Genomic DNA, 14,597 nt, shown 5'->3' on the forward strand with positions numbered 1-14,597 from the left:
TGTTGTCCCTTTGTGCCGGGAGGCCGCTTTAAACCGTGAGGTGGGGCCCGCTTTCCTCAGCCCCTTTAATGGCGGCCCTCCCCGGCACCCGTAGCAGCGCGCCCAGCCAATGGCCATGCGCACCGTGTGGCCGCGGTGCATGCCGGGAATGGTAGTTCCCGGTGTCTCCGGCGCCGGTCCCGATGGCGGCGCGGCTGTTGCCGCTGCTAGTGCTGCCGCTGGGCTGGGTCCGGCCCGGCGCCTGCACCGATCCTCCGGGCGGCGGCTGGTAAGGGCAGGGGCTGCCCCGGGACCGCTCCGTGTGCCGGCGCTGGTGCCGAGCGGAGTCTCCCGTTGCAGGTTGGCGGGCACGGTGCCGGAGGAGCCACGCTGCACCGTGGAGCGAGCCGATGCATCCCTCACCTACTCCCTCTTCCTGCAGCGGTACGGGGCACCGGGCACAGTCCTGGGGGACAGTTCCGATGCACCGGGCGAGCTAACGGGGAGGGGCGGGGGGAACCGGGGGGGCAGACCCTGGAGTCCCGGGCAGGAACCTGGGGGAAGGTGGTCGGGACCGATGCCGGTGCCCCGGGGGCGGCCTGGAGCCCGTCCCGTTGTCCCGGGCTGGGTCGGGGTGGGTGCCCGTGCTCCGCCCGTGCGGGACCCCGCTGGATGCCGTCCCCAGGTTCGCTTTCTCCCGGCCGGTGATCCTCGCTGGGGTCACGGACAATTCGGTGAGTGCCGGGAGGGGACAGAGGGTTCGGGTGGGACACACCTCCCGGTGCCCCGGGAGCGGCGGCAGCATCCCGGCTCCCTGGGCTCCATCCCGCAGGCGTTCCGAGCCCTCTGCACCCGGGAGAAGCTGCTGGCGGCCTTCGGGCCCTTCCCGGTGCGGCTCAGCACGGCCAACACCTACTCGTACCGGAAAGGTGAGCGCGGGGGCCGTGCCCGGCCGCGGGGGCGCCGCTTCCCCCGCTCATCCCTCCGTTCCCGCAGTGGATGTGCCGTTCCAGGAGTACGTGGAGCAGCTGCTGAAGCCGCAGGACCCGGCCCGGCTGGGCAGCGGTGGGTAGCGCTGTCCCGTCCCCCGCAGCCCCCTGCCCTCGCCGGGCTCAGCTCCCGTGTCCCCCCAGACACCCTCTACTTCTTCGGGGACAACAACTTCACCGAGTGGGGCCCCCTCTTCCAGCACTACGTGCCCCCTCCCTTCCGCATCCCGGGCACCAGCCCCGCCTACAGCTTTGGGATCGCAGGTGGGTGCGGGATGGGACCCCCGGTGTGGGATGGGGACCCCCGGTGCGGGATGGGACCCCTGGTGTGGGATGGGATCCCCGGTGCGGGATGGGACCCCCGGTGTGGGATGGGACCCCCGGTGCGGGATGGGACCCCCGGTGCGGGATGGGACCCCCGGTGTGGGATGGGGACCCCCGGTGCGGGATGGGGACCCCCGGTGTGGAATGGGACCCCTGGTGTGGGATGGGGACCCCTGGTGTGGGATGGGACCCCTGGTGTGGGATGGGACCCCTGGTGTGGGATGGGGACCCCCAGGATGGGATCGGGCCGGGCCTGGGGGCTCTCCCCAGCACCAAACCCTGCGCCCACCGCAGGCTCAGGCTCTGGCGTTCCCTTCCACTGGCATGGCCCTGGTTTCTCCGAGGTGATTTTCGGCAGGAAGGTGAGAACTGAGCCCTAGGGGAAGGATCTGGGGAGAGGGGAGAGAAACAAGCCCCTAACAGGTGTCCCTGGGCACGGGGAAGCCCTGCTGGGGCTGAGCCCGAGGGGCTGGGGGGAATTGGGAGGGGATGTGCCCCTGGTGTTTTCCAGCGCTGGTTTCTGTACCCACCGGATAAAACCCCGCACTTCCACCCCAACGAGACGACGCTGGCCTGGCTCCAGCACACGTATCCCACCCTGCCACCGGCCCAGCGCCCGCTGGAGTGCACCCTGCGCCCCGGGGAGGTGAGTCCAGGAGCTGCAGGGGACCCCAGGCTTCCCAGCCAGAGCCATGGGACCCCACTGGTGTCTCCTGCAGGTCCTGTACTTCCCTGACCGCTGGTGGCACGCCACACTCAACCTGGACACCAGCGTCTTCATCTCCACCTTCCTGGGCTAGGGCTGGGACACATCACCACCATCCCAGCCAGGGCAGGAGCTCCAGCTCCTGCCACCCTCAGGGAAAGGCAACTGATATTGGGACCAACTGCCTGAGAAAGTTCTGGTTTTTACTGGTCTTTACCCTCCCCTTTGGATTAAAGTTGTTCCACTGAAGCACACTGTGTGTTGCTACATCCCTGGAGCAAACCCGGTCCCCATGGGATAGCACGGATTCCCGAGCCAGGATCTCCCCAGAAATGGCTGCTGTGAACCACTCCAGATCCTTTTCCACGTTTATTGCTGAATTTTTTTTTATTCTTTTTATATATATATATTTACTTTTTTCTTTTTTAATGGACATTGGCAAACTTCCAGAGGGCATTCAAAAGCCAGGCAGGCCATCGGCCGACCGAAACGCTGGAACCACAGTTGGATGCAAATCTGTTGGTTATTTCTTGTGGGGATTTTAAGAGATTTCATTAAAAGGAACAAGAACTTTAACCAGGTGGTTGTTCTAAGGGAAGCACAGTTCCAGTGGGAAAGGGGAGGTGGGAACCAGCCCCTTCCAGCCCTGGGACAGTTGTTTCCCAGGAAAAGCCAGAGGGTGCGTCAGCATCCCGGCAAGTGGCTGTTTACTGGGAAGAGGACCCAACCCTGGCCAGGCAGGAGGTGGAAGGAGGAGGAGAGAACTCTAAACACAGGGAAGGATGGGGCTCCAGGTGCTCATCCTGGCAAGCTCCCTGTGGCAATCCCTGGAGCGGGACGTGCTCTTTGGGGAGTGTGGCTGCCCTGGCTGAGGGGGTGATGGACATGATGGTGAGGCCACTGCCGAGGAGCCAGCATTCCAACCCCCAGGCAGGTGTTGGAGCCAGAGAGGGGAGCCAGGGAGCCGCGGTGCCCGCCCTGCTGCTGCGGCTCCTCGGGAAGGGGACGTGGTGACGTGCCCTCGCCCAGCGCCAGGCCCGGGGCAGCTGGGGAGGAGGAGGAGCAGCCGGAGAACGAGTAAGGCATGGTGCCAGCCCGGGCAGAGCCGGCTGTGCCAGGGCACCCAGCGCTGCCCCCGGCCCCTCAGTAATCCTCCACCCAGCCGTTCTCCGAGATGAACGCGTCTATCACCTCCTTCATGGCGAGGTTGGGGATCAGCTGGTCCTGGGTCAGGGGACTCCGCGTCACCGGGTCAAAATGACCCACGCGCTGCAGGGAGGAGGTGCAGAGGAACCGGTTACTCCACGTGCCCAGGCTCAGCCCCGAGGTGCAGGTGGCTGTGGGGCCAGCACCGTGTGGCATCTGCCCCAGCAAGTGGGCACCTGCCTGCAGGAAGAGGGAGAGCCCCTCGGAGGTGCCTCCCAGCAGGATGAGGGCAGGTCAAGGTGCAAGACCCCAGCCAAGAGCCGCCTCCGCTTTGGGCAGGGCCCGGCAGCGCCTGCTCCACAGGAAGCTGCCTGGGCAGGTAACTGGGACCAAACCCAAGGAACCTGCAGAGCCCTGAGTTGAGCAAAAAGGTGCCTTCCCACCCAAGCAAAGTTCTGGGAAAATCCCCTGGCCCTGGCCTGGCAGTACCTGGAGATGCTCCTCAATGTCCTTCCTGTCGTAGGTGATCCCGCTGGGCGTGATGCAGGGCTCTCTCATCAGCTCAAAACTGATCTTCCCACACAGGTAGTCAGGGATGTCCCGCTTCTGGCTCGAGAGAGGCACAGCTGGCTCAGGAAAGTGGGCTGGGAGGTGGCACTGGCTCAGAGGGGGGAGCACGGTACAGAGCAGGTTTACAGGAGCACAGGCCAGACCACACTTACCTTCCTCTTCTCATCCACTTGGGAGAAGAGCTCGTCCATATCTGCCAGGTATTTGTCCTGAAAGAGAAGCCCTTGAGGACAAGGGGTCCCTGGTGTGCAGGGGCTCCAGGTCCCCAGGGAAAGCCCCAAAGCCTCCACCCATGGGTGTTGTGGCAGGTCCTCGATGGCCCCTCTGCCTGTACAGCTCCTGACTGAACCTGGCAGGAGTGATTTAGCTTAAAAATAATCTTTCTTTGTGGGCTTATTTTTGTCTGGGATCAGTCCCCAGAGTGGCCAAGAGCCACTTGTGTTTCCTCAGAACAACAGGCACAGCAGGCATCACCACTGCCAGGCTGGGACAAGAGGTGACAAAGCAGGAGAAGCCATCATGGGGGGACACAACAGTGGTGCCTCGAGCTATAGAATGAAGTGCTGTGTCCCAAGGTCTCCCAGCTTTCACCTGCACAGCTGCAGCCCTGCAGCTTCCCTGGCTGCAGCACAGCACGAGGATGAGGATGGGGATGAGGAAACCCCCAGCCCCCCACTCACGTGTTTGGCCTCGATGCTGGCCAGCTGAACACGGCTCCGGCTCTCGTCTGTGTTTTCCTCCTGCTGAATCTTTCGGCACTCTGCCAGCTCCCTAGGACAGAGTGGGAGATCAGGAGGATGGGGGAACATTGTCACTCCCTTTCCTGCTGCAGGGCTCTGCAGAGGCACCTCAGACACAGCTGATGGCACTAAAAAAGCCTTTCCAGGTGCCCCGTTACCTCTCCTTCTCGGCCACGATCAGCTTGGTCAGGTGGGAGTGCAGCTCGTTCTCCTGGTTGATCCTCTTCTCCTCGATGCTGTTCCAGCGTTTCTTCTTGGCGATGCGCAGCGCACTGGGGATGTCATCCCCGAAATTCAGCCGCTGTTCCTTGGCGAGGTTGTAGGCTGAGGAGAGAAAGGGCACCTCAGAGCCAGTGGCAGCGTCCCTGTTGCTATCCCTGGCCCCTTCCCAACAGACAGGAGCAGGGGACAGTGGCAGCATGCCCACTCACCTCTCTGCAGGTTGGCGATGGCCTCGTCGTAGTTTTCCATCTCCATCTGGCACTGGCCCAGGAAGAAGTGAGCCTTCACGGACTGCCCGTCCAGCTCCAGCGCCCGCTTGCAGTCAGCCAGCGCCTTGTCGTGCTGCTGCATCTTCAGGTAGCACAGGGCCCGGTTGGTGTAGTACACGGCCACCAAGGGGTTCCGGTTCTGCGGGGACAGGCCCATGTTGGCGGCGGTGGCGGGGCCAGGACGTGCCGGCAGCCGGGTGACGGCCGGGTGACTCGGTGAGCCAGCGGCACAGCGCTGTCACCCTGGGCAGGGAGAGCCAGCAGTGCCAGCGGGGGCGTGCACCCCGTGGGGAGGTGCTGGGATGGATTGGGGACAGACTATGGGGCCGGTCCCCATAGGGCAGCCGATGTCCCTGCCCACAGAGGGGACTGGCACCCCTGGCACCCCGACTGTCCCAGGGTGGGTCTGTCCAGGTACAGTGCAGGGTTTAGGGGAAACAGGCTGAGGATGGGGGCACTCTGGTGGAGGGGGTGTAGGGCAGTCCAGATTGGAGTTGGGTGGGGGAGAGGATGGGCAGGGGCTGTCCAAGCCCGAAGAGGGGGCCAGGGCCGGGGGGGTGCCTAGGCCAGGCCTAGGGGTGGCAGCCCAGGCCCAGGAGGGGGAAATCAGGCCCAGAGCTGTACCCAGCTCCCTCCCCGGGAGGAGCCCGGCTGTGAGGGAACAGTGCCCACATTAAAAGGCTGCCATGTCAGGGGTATCTCGACCAGGCCCTGAGGAAGAACAGTGCCCAGCGCAAGGAGGTTCCACCCTGGTGATGTCCAGGCCAGGGTCGGGGGGAGGCCCATCCGTGGGGATCCCATCCCAGGGCTGGCCGGGCCAGGACCGGGAGGGTGTCCAGGCCAAGGGGGAGGTTCCATCCTGGGGTCATCGAGGCCAGGTTGGCGTGTCCCGTCCCCGGGGAGTCCCGTCCCGGGGGTACCCAGGCCGTGTCCCCTCCCCGGTGCTCCCGTCCCGGGGGCCGGGTCCGCGCGGGCCGGGGGCGCCGCTGGGACTCACGATGGCGCGGCCGTAGCAGGCGGCGGCCTCGGGGTACTTGCGGCCGCCGAAGAGCCGGTTCCCCTGCTCCTTGTGCTCCTGCGCGCTGTGGCTCTTCTCGGGGCTGCCGCCGCCTGCGCCCCCCGCGCCCGGCCCCGCCGCGCCGGGCCCCGCCGCGCCGCCCTCGCGCTCCTCCTTGCCCTTCATGGCGCGGCCCGGGCCGGCCCTGGGGCCGCGGCTCCGCTGGCTCGGGCGGCCCCGGCGGCTCCGGCTGCGCCGCTCCGGCCGCGCACTGCGACAGCGCCGCTTCCGGGGCGGGGCGGGACCGGGGCGGAACCTGCCGCGGGGGGCGGGGCCTGCCCTGAGGGGGCGGGGAGTTCCGTGAGGGGGCGGAGACTGAACGAGCTGGACCGGGGGCGGGGCCTGCCTTGAGGGGGCGGAGACTGCACGGGGCGGGGCGGGGCGGGTCCCAAAGCAGGGGGCGGGGCTAAAGGCTTGAGGGGCGTGGTCTGTGTAACAGGGGTGGGGCCGGGGAGTCTTGGGGGCGTGGCTAATGGAGAGCTTTGGGCGTGGTCTGTGGTGGGCGTGGCCAGTGCGCGTTAATGAGGTTGAACGGGGATGATTGATGGCGGGGATTGGGGTGGGGGCTGGGGGGGCGGGGTCCAGCCGGGGGTGGGGTTTGATGGGAGGAGGGGCGCAGGGAGGTGCGGGGGCACGGCTGGGGGCCCGGCTGGCGGGGACAGGGGTGTAGAGGGGCGCTGGGAGTGTGAGAATGCGCGGAGAGGGTGACATGGAGCTGGTGCGGGGGAGCTGCGGGCTCCATGACGGGTGGGTCTGAGTGCAGAGTTGGGGTGCGGGGGTCGGGGGGAGCCAGCGCTGTGTGCGGGGCTGGATGGAGCGGGGGTCTCAGCGCGCTGCCGACACCCCCCGCACCCACTGCCCCCCTCGCTGCCGGCCCCGCGGGGCTCAGCCGGGTGCCGCTTCACTTGTCCCGGAGTTTTCTGCTCCAGTAAGTCCCGACCCCGGCTGTGACCCCCCCGCCGAGCCCCCCCGGGCCAGCCGGCCCCGGCACCCGCACTGCCTCCCAGCAGGGATGGGGGACCCCTCCCCCGACAGAGACACGAGCCCCCGCAGTGTGCAAAATATTTATTTATACTCCAAAAAGGTCTGGGGAGGGGGGATCAGAGCGGGGACCGCCCCCGCGCCCCCATCCCGGGGCCAGCCCCCTGTCCCGGGAGGGCGGCTGGCAGCAAAGCGGGGGTTCGGGGGGCGGGGAGGGGGGGCTGTGCCGCCGAGGGCACTGCCAAAATGAGTTGTGCCGGTCTCAGCTGATTCCTGCCGGGCTCTCGCCATATCCTTTTTTTTTCTTTTTTTTTATTTTTTTTTTATTCCTCTTTCTTTTATTTATATTTATTTTGGCATAGAAAAATAAATCGCTCCTCTTTTGGCACCAGTCCTTCGTGTGAAAGTGCAGGTCCTGGGGGGCGGCGAAGCGGCCCCCACCCTGGAGAAGGGGTCCGGGAGCCGGGGGAGGGGTCCCCCTCATTCGGCTCCTTCCCGAGGGGCACATTCCGAGCCCTGCGGGCACCCCGGGGGGGTTGGCGATGCCGGGGCAGGGCTGAAGCATCCTTTGGGGACGGGGCTACAGCGGGGGGGGTCGGCAGGGGACACTGGGGGGGCGCAGCCCGGGGCGGGGGGCGGCGCGTTCGCTAGCACCGAGGGGGCAGGCGGCCGGGGGGTGGCCTGTCCCCATGTCACGCGCGGGGACCCCCTCAGCCCCTCCACCGGCCTTGGAAAACAAACCAACCGCGGGGTCGGGGCGGGGGGACGGGCTAGGGCGGGGGCGGGATCTGTGCCCCCAGCAGGTCGTAGGCGAAGATGTTCCAGAAGACGGCGAAGAGCAGGAAGGTGCCGTAGGACAGCAGCAGCACCCACCAGCCGCACTGGTCCTGCAGGCTCTCCTCGTAGCTGCGCAGGATGGTCAGCCCCATGCTGATGCCCACGATGGCCCCTGCCAAGTGCGCCATGAAGCTGGGCTGGGGGCCCGAGGCCGGCAGCGGCGGCGAGAAGCGGAGCCAGACGGCGCGACCAACCTCGGAGCTCACTGCGGGACAGAGCGGGAGGTGCTGAGCCCGCCCCGGGGCCCCGCACGGCCGGGAACGGGTCTGGGACCGGTACTCACTGCAAACCAGCGCCAGAACCATCCGCAGCAGCTTGTAGGGACAGCGCATCCCGGCCCAGTTCTGCAGGAAGGGGAGGGACGGATGGATGGATGGATGGATGGATAATGGATGGATGATGGATGATGGATGGATGGATGGATGGATGATGGATGGATGGATGGATGGATGGATGGATGGATGGATGGATGGATGGATGATGGATGGATGGATGATGGATGGATGATGGATGGATGATGGATGGATGGATGGATGGATGGATGGATGGATGGATGGATGGATGATGGATGGATGGATGATGGATGGATGGATGATGGATGGATGGATGGATGGATGGATGGATGGATGGATGATGGATGGATGGATGGATGATGGATCATGGATGGATGGATGATGGATGATGGATGGATGGATGGATGGATGGATGATGGATGGATGGATGGATGATGGATCATGGATGGATGGATGGATGGATGATGGATGGATGATGGATGGATGGATGGATGGATGATGGATGATGGATGGATGATGGATGGATGGATGGATGGATGGATGGATGGATGGATGGATGATGGATGGATGATGGATGGATGGATGATGGATGGATGGATGGATGATGGATGGATGGATGATGGATGATTGATGGATGATGGATGGATGGATGATGGATGGATGGATGGATGGATGATGGATGATGGATGGATGGATGGATGGATGGATGGATGGATGGATGGATGGATGATGGATGGATGGATGACGGGTGGCACCAGCGAGGCTCCAGCATGGAGGAGGAGGCTGCTGCCAGAGCCCCTGCAGTGCCCCATGGAGCCCACTCAGATCCCTGCTCCTGCCCACCCCACGATGCCACCCAAGGTGGTCCCCCTGTGATGGTGCCACCCCTAATGCCACCCCAGAGCATCCCCCCACCAATGCTGCCCACCCCACAGTGCCACCCCATGGCATCCCCTGTTAATGTCCCATCACCTTGCCCAACCTGCAGACAGTTCCCACCCCCGTTGTCACCCCATGGCATCCCCCACCGTGGTGCCCACTGTCCACCCCCTGTCCCCCCGCTCTGTGTCCCTTTGTCCCCTGGCTGACCATGACGACGTTGGCGAGGTGAGCAGAGCAGAGGGCATAGACCCCCCCCGAGCCCCCGACCAGGGGGGCCCTCATGTCCGTGATGGAGACGGTGAGGGAGCCTGGGGGCACAAACAGGGCTCAGCACGGGGTCTCGCCCCCACAGCATGAATTAATTACTGTCTACATTAATTAATTACAGCTTGAATTGCCCCCCAGCCCCCAACCAAGTGATGCTGGCACTGCAGGGTGGTAGCCAGCACAGCCCAGCATCCCCATCAAATTCGGGGTGCTCCTCCCCGTGCCGTCCCCGGGCTGGTGACAGGGACCCCTGGGGACAGTCCCCCCCCCCAGGGGAGCACCCACCTGCCAGGACCCCGGCCAGGTAGAGGAAGCTGATGCGCAGGATGCCGTGCACCATCTCCAGGGGCACCCCGATCATCAGCTGCAGGAGGGCGTTGAACCCCAGCTGCTCCAGCCTGCCCGGGCACAGGAGGGGACAGGCGGGGGGCTCAGCCAGCACAGCCCCCGGGGTGTCCCCGGTGTGTCCCCCCCCCGGCAGGACCTACCCCACGTGCATGAACATGTAGGTGAGGAAGCGCCAGGCGCGTGCCCGGTGCCCGGGGTGATAGACCAGGGGACTCTTCATGTACTCGGGGTGGTAGGTCTGCAGCACCCACTTGTTCAGCCGGGCCCCGTAGCACAGGAACACGATGATCTGTGACAAACCCCGTGGCTGTCACCCCCTTTCACCCCACATCTGACCAGGATGTCACAGCTGGGGTCACCCATCCCCACTGCCCTGGGTCCGGGCCCCACATACAGACACAAGGACATCGCAAACAGGATCCTCCATCCCTCCACCCCTCATGTGAGCTCCCCAAGGGCACCAGGACATCACTGCTGGGCTCAGCCATTCCTTCTAACCTCTGTGGGTCCCATCTCTGGGCACCAGAACATCCCATCCCCTCTGTCCTGGGTCTCAGCCCCACCATGGACTCCAGGACATCACAACGGGGGGCACCCAACCCTTCACCCCATATCTGAACCCCTCTGTGGGCACCAGGACATCACAACTGGGGTCACCCAGCCCCACCGCCCCGGGTCTGAGTCACCCACGCGGCCACAAAGATGTGCCCAGGGTGCCACATCCCTTCAGGTCAGCTCTGAGCTCCCCGTGTGCACCAGGAGCTCACAACCAGGCTCAGGCACCGTGTCGGCCCCGAGTGTGATCCCGGGACCCCCGGAGCCGCCCGTGCCCGTACCTGGGTCAGGGTGACGGCTGCCATGAAGACGGGGGGCGGGCAGGTGCGGTGCTGGTAGAAGTACCAGCGCCGGTCCATCTCGCAGGGCAAGATCTCATAGGCCACGTAGCGGACGAAGCGTTTGTAGATGCCGAGGCCGGTCTCGTCCAGCAGGACGTCCCGGGGCAGCGCCCGCTGCCCGTTGGCGATGGCTCGCTTGAAGCTGCTGGAGCGCTTGCTGCTGATCTGCGGAGAGAGGCCGTGCCCGAGGGGGACTCACGGCCTGGGGCCACCCCCTGCCAGCCCCCCCCGAGCCGTCCCGAGGCCAATCCGCCATCCCACGCCAGGGGAGTCCCTGGGGACCGCCGGTGTCTGCCCCCCTCCCCAGGGGCACAGGGAGCTGCACCCACCCCGTCCCTGCGGCCGCCCGGCACTGACCAGGTCTACCAGCTCCTGATAGCAGACCTGCCCCTCGTCGTTGCCCTGTGCCAGGGCCACCAGCATGTCGAGCTTGGCGGGGTCCAGGGGCAGCTCATGGCTGTGCACCAGGCTGGCGAACGTCTCCACCCCGATGAAGCCGGTGTTCTCGGGGTCGAGCTGCGGGACACGGCACCGAGCGTCACCGGGACGCCGGGGCTGCGGCTCCCTGCTCGGCCGGGGACACCTCCCGGTGCCTCCATGTCAGCTGTCCCTGCTGCGGTGCGAGGGACACCAGAGCCTGCAGCCGGTGCCCCGGGAGGTGCCCCGGGAGGTGCCCCGTGCCGTGCCGGTGTCCCCGTCTCCCCGCGGCGCAGCCAACACTCTCCCACTCAGTTATTTCTCGCCGCCAGCAGCGTGCCAGCCAGGAAGCCACCAAGCTAAACACACGCGCAGCCCTGGCACCAGCCTCCTCCTCCTCTCCTCCTCCTCCTCCTCCTCCCGCTCCTCCCGCCGCCCTTGCCGCCGGCCGCTGGGACCCACCGCGCCCTGTGCCGGGGCACCCTGTGCCATCCTCGGGCACCCCGAGCCCTCCAGGGACAGCACCACGGGCACCCCCCGCTCATGGGAGCCCAGGATGGCACAGGAGGGTGGAGATGGGGAGACAGCACCCACGGCCAGAGCACAGCCCCTGCAATCGCCCTGGAGTAGTGTGGGGTTTGCTCTTTGCTTCTGCAGGGAGGGAAATGCGGGAGAGGAGCCTCATCCTCGTGGGATGGGCAGGAGAGGGAGTGCTTGGGACATGGGATCGTATCCCCACCCGGGTGGGCACCCTGTCCCTCCCTGTTCCCCCGGCAGGAAACAGCCACAGCCTCTTTCCCGAGGGGCTCTGGCTGCCCGGAGCGGGGTGCAGGGTGGGACGAGGGGTGCAGGCAGCATTTTTAACCTCTCAGCAGCCCCAGCCATGGGGGTGGGAGCACCCTGGTGTCCCCCTGCCCCACACCCGTCACCCCACAGGCTCCACGTGTGTGTCACGCTGGGACCTGGCACACGCTGTCCCCACGCTGTCCCCACGCTGAGCCACCCGCCCCAAGAGCGCCAAGAGCCCTGTCAGCAGCCAGGGAACCCCTCTCTGCTTTTGGGGTGAATCTCCCCACACTCCAACCTCACTGGCACCCTACGATCCCCCGGGAGGGCCCGATCCCAGCTCCCAGCCCTCCCAGCACTGCTCGCTCCCGGGGAAGATGCTGCTCATTCCCGAAGAGCTCGGGTTCACATGGAGTCCCTGTGCCGAGGGTGGGGTGACAAGGGGGACAGCACGGCAGCTCCCGGGCTGGGAGACTCAGCCAAGGTCACGGAACCAGCGGGGGGCGAGTGGGGGAACAGTTAATTATCCTGACCCCCAAGAAATTCCCTCCCCGTGACCGGGGGAGAGCCGCCAGCTGGGCCAGGGCTGGGTGGGGATGGAGGATCGAGGCGATGGAGCTCAGCGGGGGCTGGTGGGGGCCGGGGGGCAGCGGGTGGGAATCCCTGGCGGCCCCATCGTGCCGCGAGCAGAGCCCCACGCCACGCAGCGCCGGTGCTCCACGGCTTCATCCCGCAATCAGGTCACGGGGGTGGGTGCAGACCCCCGCCTCGCCGGCCGGACCGAGCCCACGGCCCCCCCCGGGGCTCCATCCGGCACCCAGACCCCGCCGGCCGCGCTGGGGCTCCGTGCCCAGCACCCCTCGTCCTTGAGGGCGCACCGGGCAGGATCCGACCCGGCGCTGACGGAGGGAGAGGCCACAAGTGACACGAGTCGCGCGTTCTCAGCGGCACAAGGAGGGCCGGCTCCCCCGGGGCGGAGATGAGGGGCACCGAGGGACGCTGGCGGGGGGTGGCACGGCCGCGGTGGCCGCCCCGGGTGGGCAGCGCTGCCCGCCGCTCTCAGCCGTGCCCGGTGCTGCGAGCATCCCTGCCCCCGGTAGCGATGGCCGGGATCCGGCGCCCCCCCCCGAGCGCAGCCCGGTGCCCCCCGGGCGGCCTCACCTGCTCCTGGATGAGCTGCAGCAGGGAGCTCCTGTCCATGCACCCGGCGGGCGGAGGGCTCCGCCGCTCCCCCGCGCCCGGGGCCGGCGAGCCGGGCAGGGGAGCGGCGCGGGCGGCGGGGGCGGCGGCGGGGGCGGCTCTCCCCGCCAGCCCCGCGTTGCGGCGGGCCCGGGAGCGAGCGGCGAGCGGCGGCGCCGGGAGCCGCCGATGGCAGCGGGGCGACGGCGGCGGCGGGGGCGGGAGCGGAGCCGAGCGGAGCCGCCCCCGCCGCAGAGCGCGGCGCAGCGCCCCCCCCTCCCCGCACCCCCCCCGCCGCCGCCGCCGCGCGGGGAACCGGGACCCGCCCCGCCCCGCCCCGCCGGCACCGGGACACGGCCCAGGGAACGGGCAGGGAACCGGCACTCGGCGCTCCCAGCATGGGATGGTGCCGGCATCCCGGTACGGCTGTGGGCATCCCGGTACGGGAACCTGCATCCCGGTACGGGAACCTCCATCCCGGTACGGGAACCTCCATCCCGGTACGGGAACCTCCATCCCGGTACGGGAACCTGCATCCCGGTATGGGAACCTCCATCCCGGTATGGGAACCTGCATCCCGGTACGGGAACCTGCATCCCGGTACGGGAACCTGCATTCTGGTCCAGCTGTGGGCAACCCAGTACTGGTACCCACATCCCAATATGGTAACTACATCCTGGCATGATACCTGCATCCCAGTGTGGTATCTACATCCCAGCACTGGTACCCACATCCTGGCCCAGTACCTGCATTCCAGAACAGCTCTGTGCATCCTGGTGTGGATACCTGTATCCCACTCCCCATGTCCCAGCCCTGATACTCACATCCTGGAATGGGACCTGGATCCTGGTGTGATCCCTGCGTCCCAGTACAGGAATGGAATATGAAATACTTGGAGTGGGAATTTGTATTCCATTTCCAGTGCTGCATCCCAGCACAGGTACAGGTACTCCAGTACCCACATCCTGGTGCATGGTTTTGCAGCTGCACCCTGCTAGAGGAATCCATATCCTGGTTCAGTACCTGCATCCCAGAATGGACACCTGCATCCCAGAATGGACACCTGCATCCCAGAATGGACACCAGCATCCCAGAATGGACACCTGCATCCCAGAACAGACACCTGCATCCCAGAATGGACACCAGCATCCCAGAATGGACACCTGCATCCGAGAATGGACACCAGCATCCCAGAACAGACACCTGCATGCCAGCACCAAGTACCTGCTGAATCTGGCACGGGTGACTGCAAACATTCCCTCCATTCTGACCCTGCACACACAGGCCAGCACAGTCTGGGTACATCCCCCATGGCACTGGGGCCACAGAGCCTCCATTGCTGTCCCCTGCCCCAGGCTGGTGGGACAGCCTGGCACTGGGTCCCTGGAACTGGTGCCTTTGTGTGACATGCCCAGGGTCACCCAGGCCAAGCTCCCCTGGATCCCCAGGCAGGGCAGGGATGTCCCCAGGACCATCCCTGGTGCTGTCCTCACTTCCCAGAGCCACGGCTCGGCCCCACTGCGGCTGCCCAGGGAGCTCTGGTCTCCCCAGCCCTTCCCTGCTCCTTCCCTGGGGACCGTGTGTGGCCATGGCTGGGCTCCCATGGCCCTGCCACTCGTGTCCCCTGCCCCAGGCCCGTGTCTGTCCCAGCACAGTGTCCATGTCCTGCACACCAGCGCTATTAATACACACCGGGCACGTGGGCCCGC

The 14,597-nt window shown here is 66.2% G+C and overlaps 3 protein-coding genes across 5 annotated transcripts; 1 reads left to right on the forward strand and 2 right to left on the reverse strand.

The window, feature by feature from the left end:
- The first annotated feature begins 124 nt into the window (after nucleotides 1–124).
- JMJD8 (jumonji domain containing 8) lies at nucleotides 125–2,574 on the forward strand. The gene is made up of 9 exons (XM_086854222.1): nucleotides 125–268; nucleotides 340–423; nucleotides 665–713; nucleotides 812–908; nucleotides 976–1,044; nucleotides 1,113–1,232; nucleotides 1,587–1,654; nucleotides 1,804–1,938; nucleotides 2,012–2,574. The coding sequence occupies exons 1-9, from the start codon at nucleotides 183–185 to the stop codon at nucleotides 2,090–2,092; spliced, it is 789 nt and encodes a 262-aa protein (XP_086710348.1). The 5' UTR covers nucleotides 125–182; the 3' UTR covers nucleotides 2,093–2,574.
- Nucleotides 2,355–6,143, reverse strand: STUB1 (STIP1 homology and U-box containing protein 1). The gene is made up of 7 exons (XM_086854221.1): nucleotides 5,943–6,143; nucleotides 4,886–5,084; nucleotides 4,613–4,778; nucleotides 4,395–4,485; nucleotides 3,867–3,923; nucleotides 3,634–3,750; nucleotides 2,355–3,267 (listed from the first exon to the last, which is right to left on the reverse strand). Exons 1-7 carry the CDS (start codon nucleotides 6,126–6,128, stop codon nucleotides 3,142–3,144), a joined length of 942 nt encoding a protein of 313 aa, XP_086710347.1. The 5' UTR covers nucleotides 6,129–6,143; the 3' UTR covers nucleotides 2,355–3,141.
- Nucleotides 6,144–7,278: 1,135 nt separating this feature from the next.
- RHBDL1 (rhomboid like 1) lies at nucleotides 7,279–12,990 on the reverse strand. 3 transcript variants are annotated; one of them, XM_086854868.1, is made up of 8 exons: nucleotides 12,871–12,987; nucleotides 10,864–11,022; nucleotides 10,447–10,671; nucleotides 9,751–9,899; nucleotides 9,548–9,660; nucleotides 9,203–9,303; nucleotides 8,104–8,164; nucleotides 7,279–8,025 (listed from the first exon to the last, which is right to left on the reverse strand). In XM_086854868.1, exons 1-8 carry the CDS (start codon nucleotides 12,907–12,909, stop codon nucleotides 7,754–7,756), a joined length of 1,119 nt encoding a protein of 372 aa, XP_086710994.1. In that variant the 5' UTR covers nucleotides 12,910–12,987; the 3' UTR covers nucleotides 7,279–7,753. The 3 variants fall into 3 exon arrangements, with proteins under 3 accessions (XP_086710994.1, XP_086710998.1, XP_086710997.1); XM_086854872.1 differs by having other exon boundaries at nucleotides 7,674–8,025; nucleotides 8,104–8,278; nucleotides 12,871–12,990; XM_086854871.1 differs by having other exon boundaries at nucleotides 7,675–8,025; nucleotides 10,891–11,022; nucleotides 12,871–12,988.
- Between the last annotated feature and the right edge of the window lie 1,607 nt (nucleotides 12,991–14,597).

Source organism: Cyanistes caeruleus, chromosome 17 (assembly GCF_971803275.1).
Source record: "Cyanistes caeruleus chromosome 17, bCyaCae1.hap1.1, whole genome shotgun sequence".
In the NCBI taxonomy this organism is placed as follows: Eukaryota; Metazoa; Chordata; class Aves; order Passeriformes; family Paridae; genus Cyanistes; species Cyanistes caeruleus.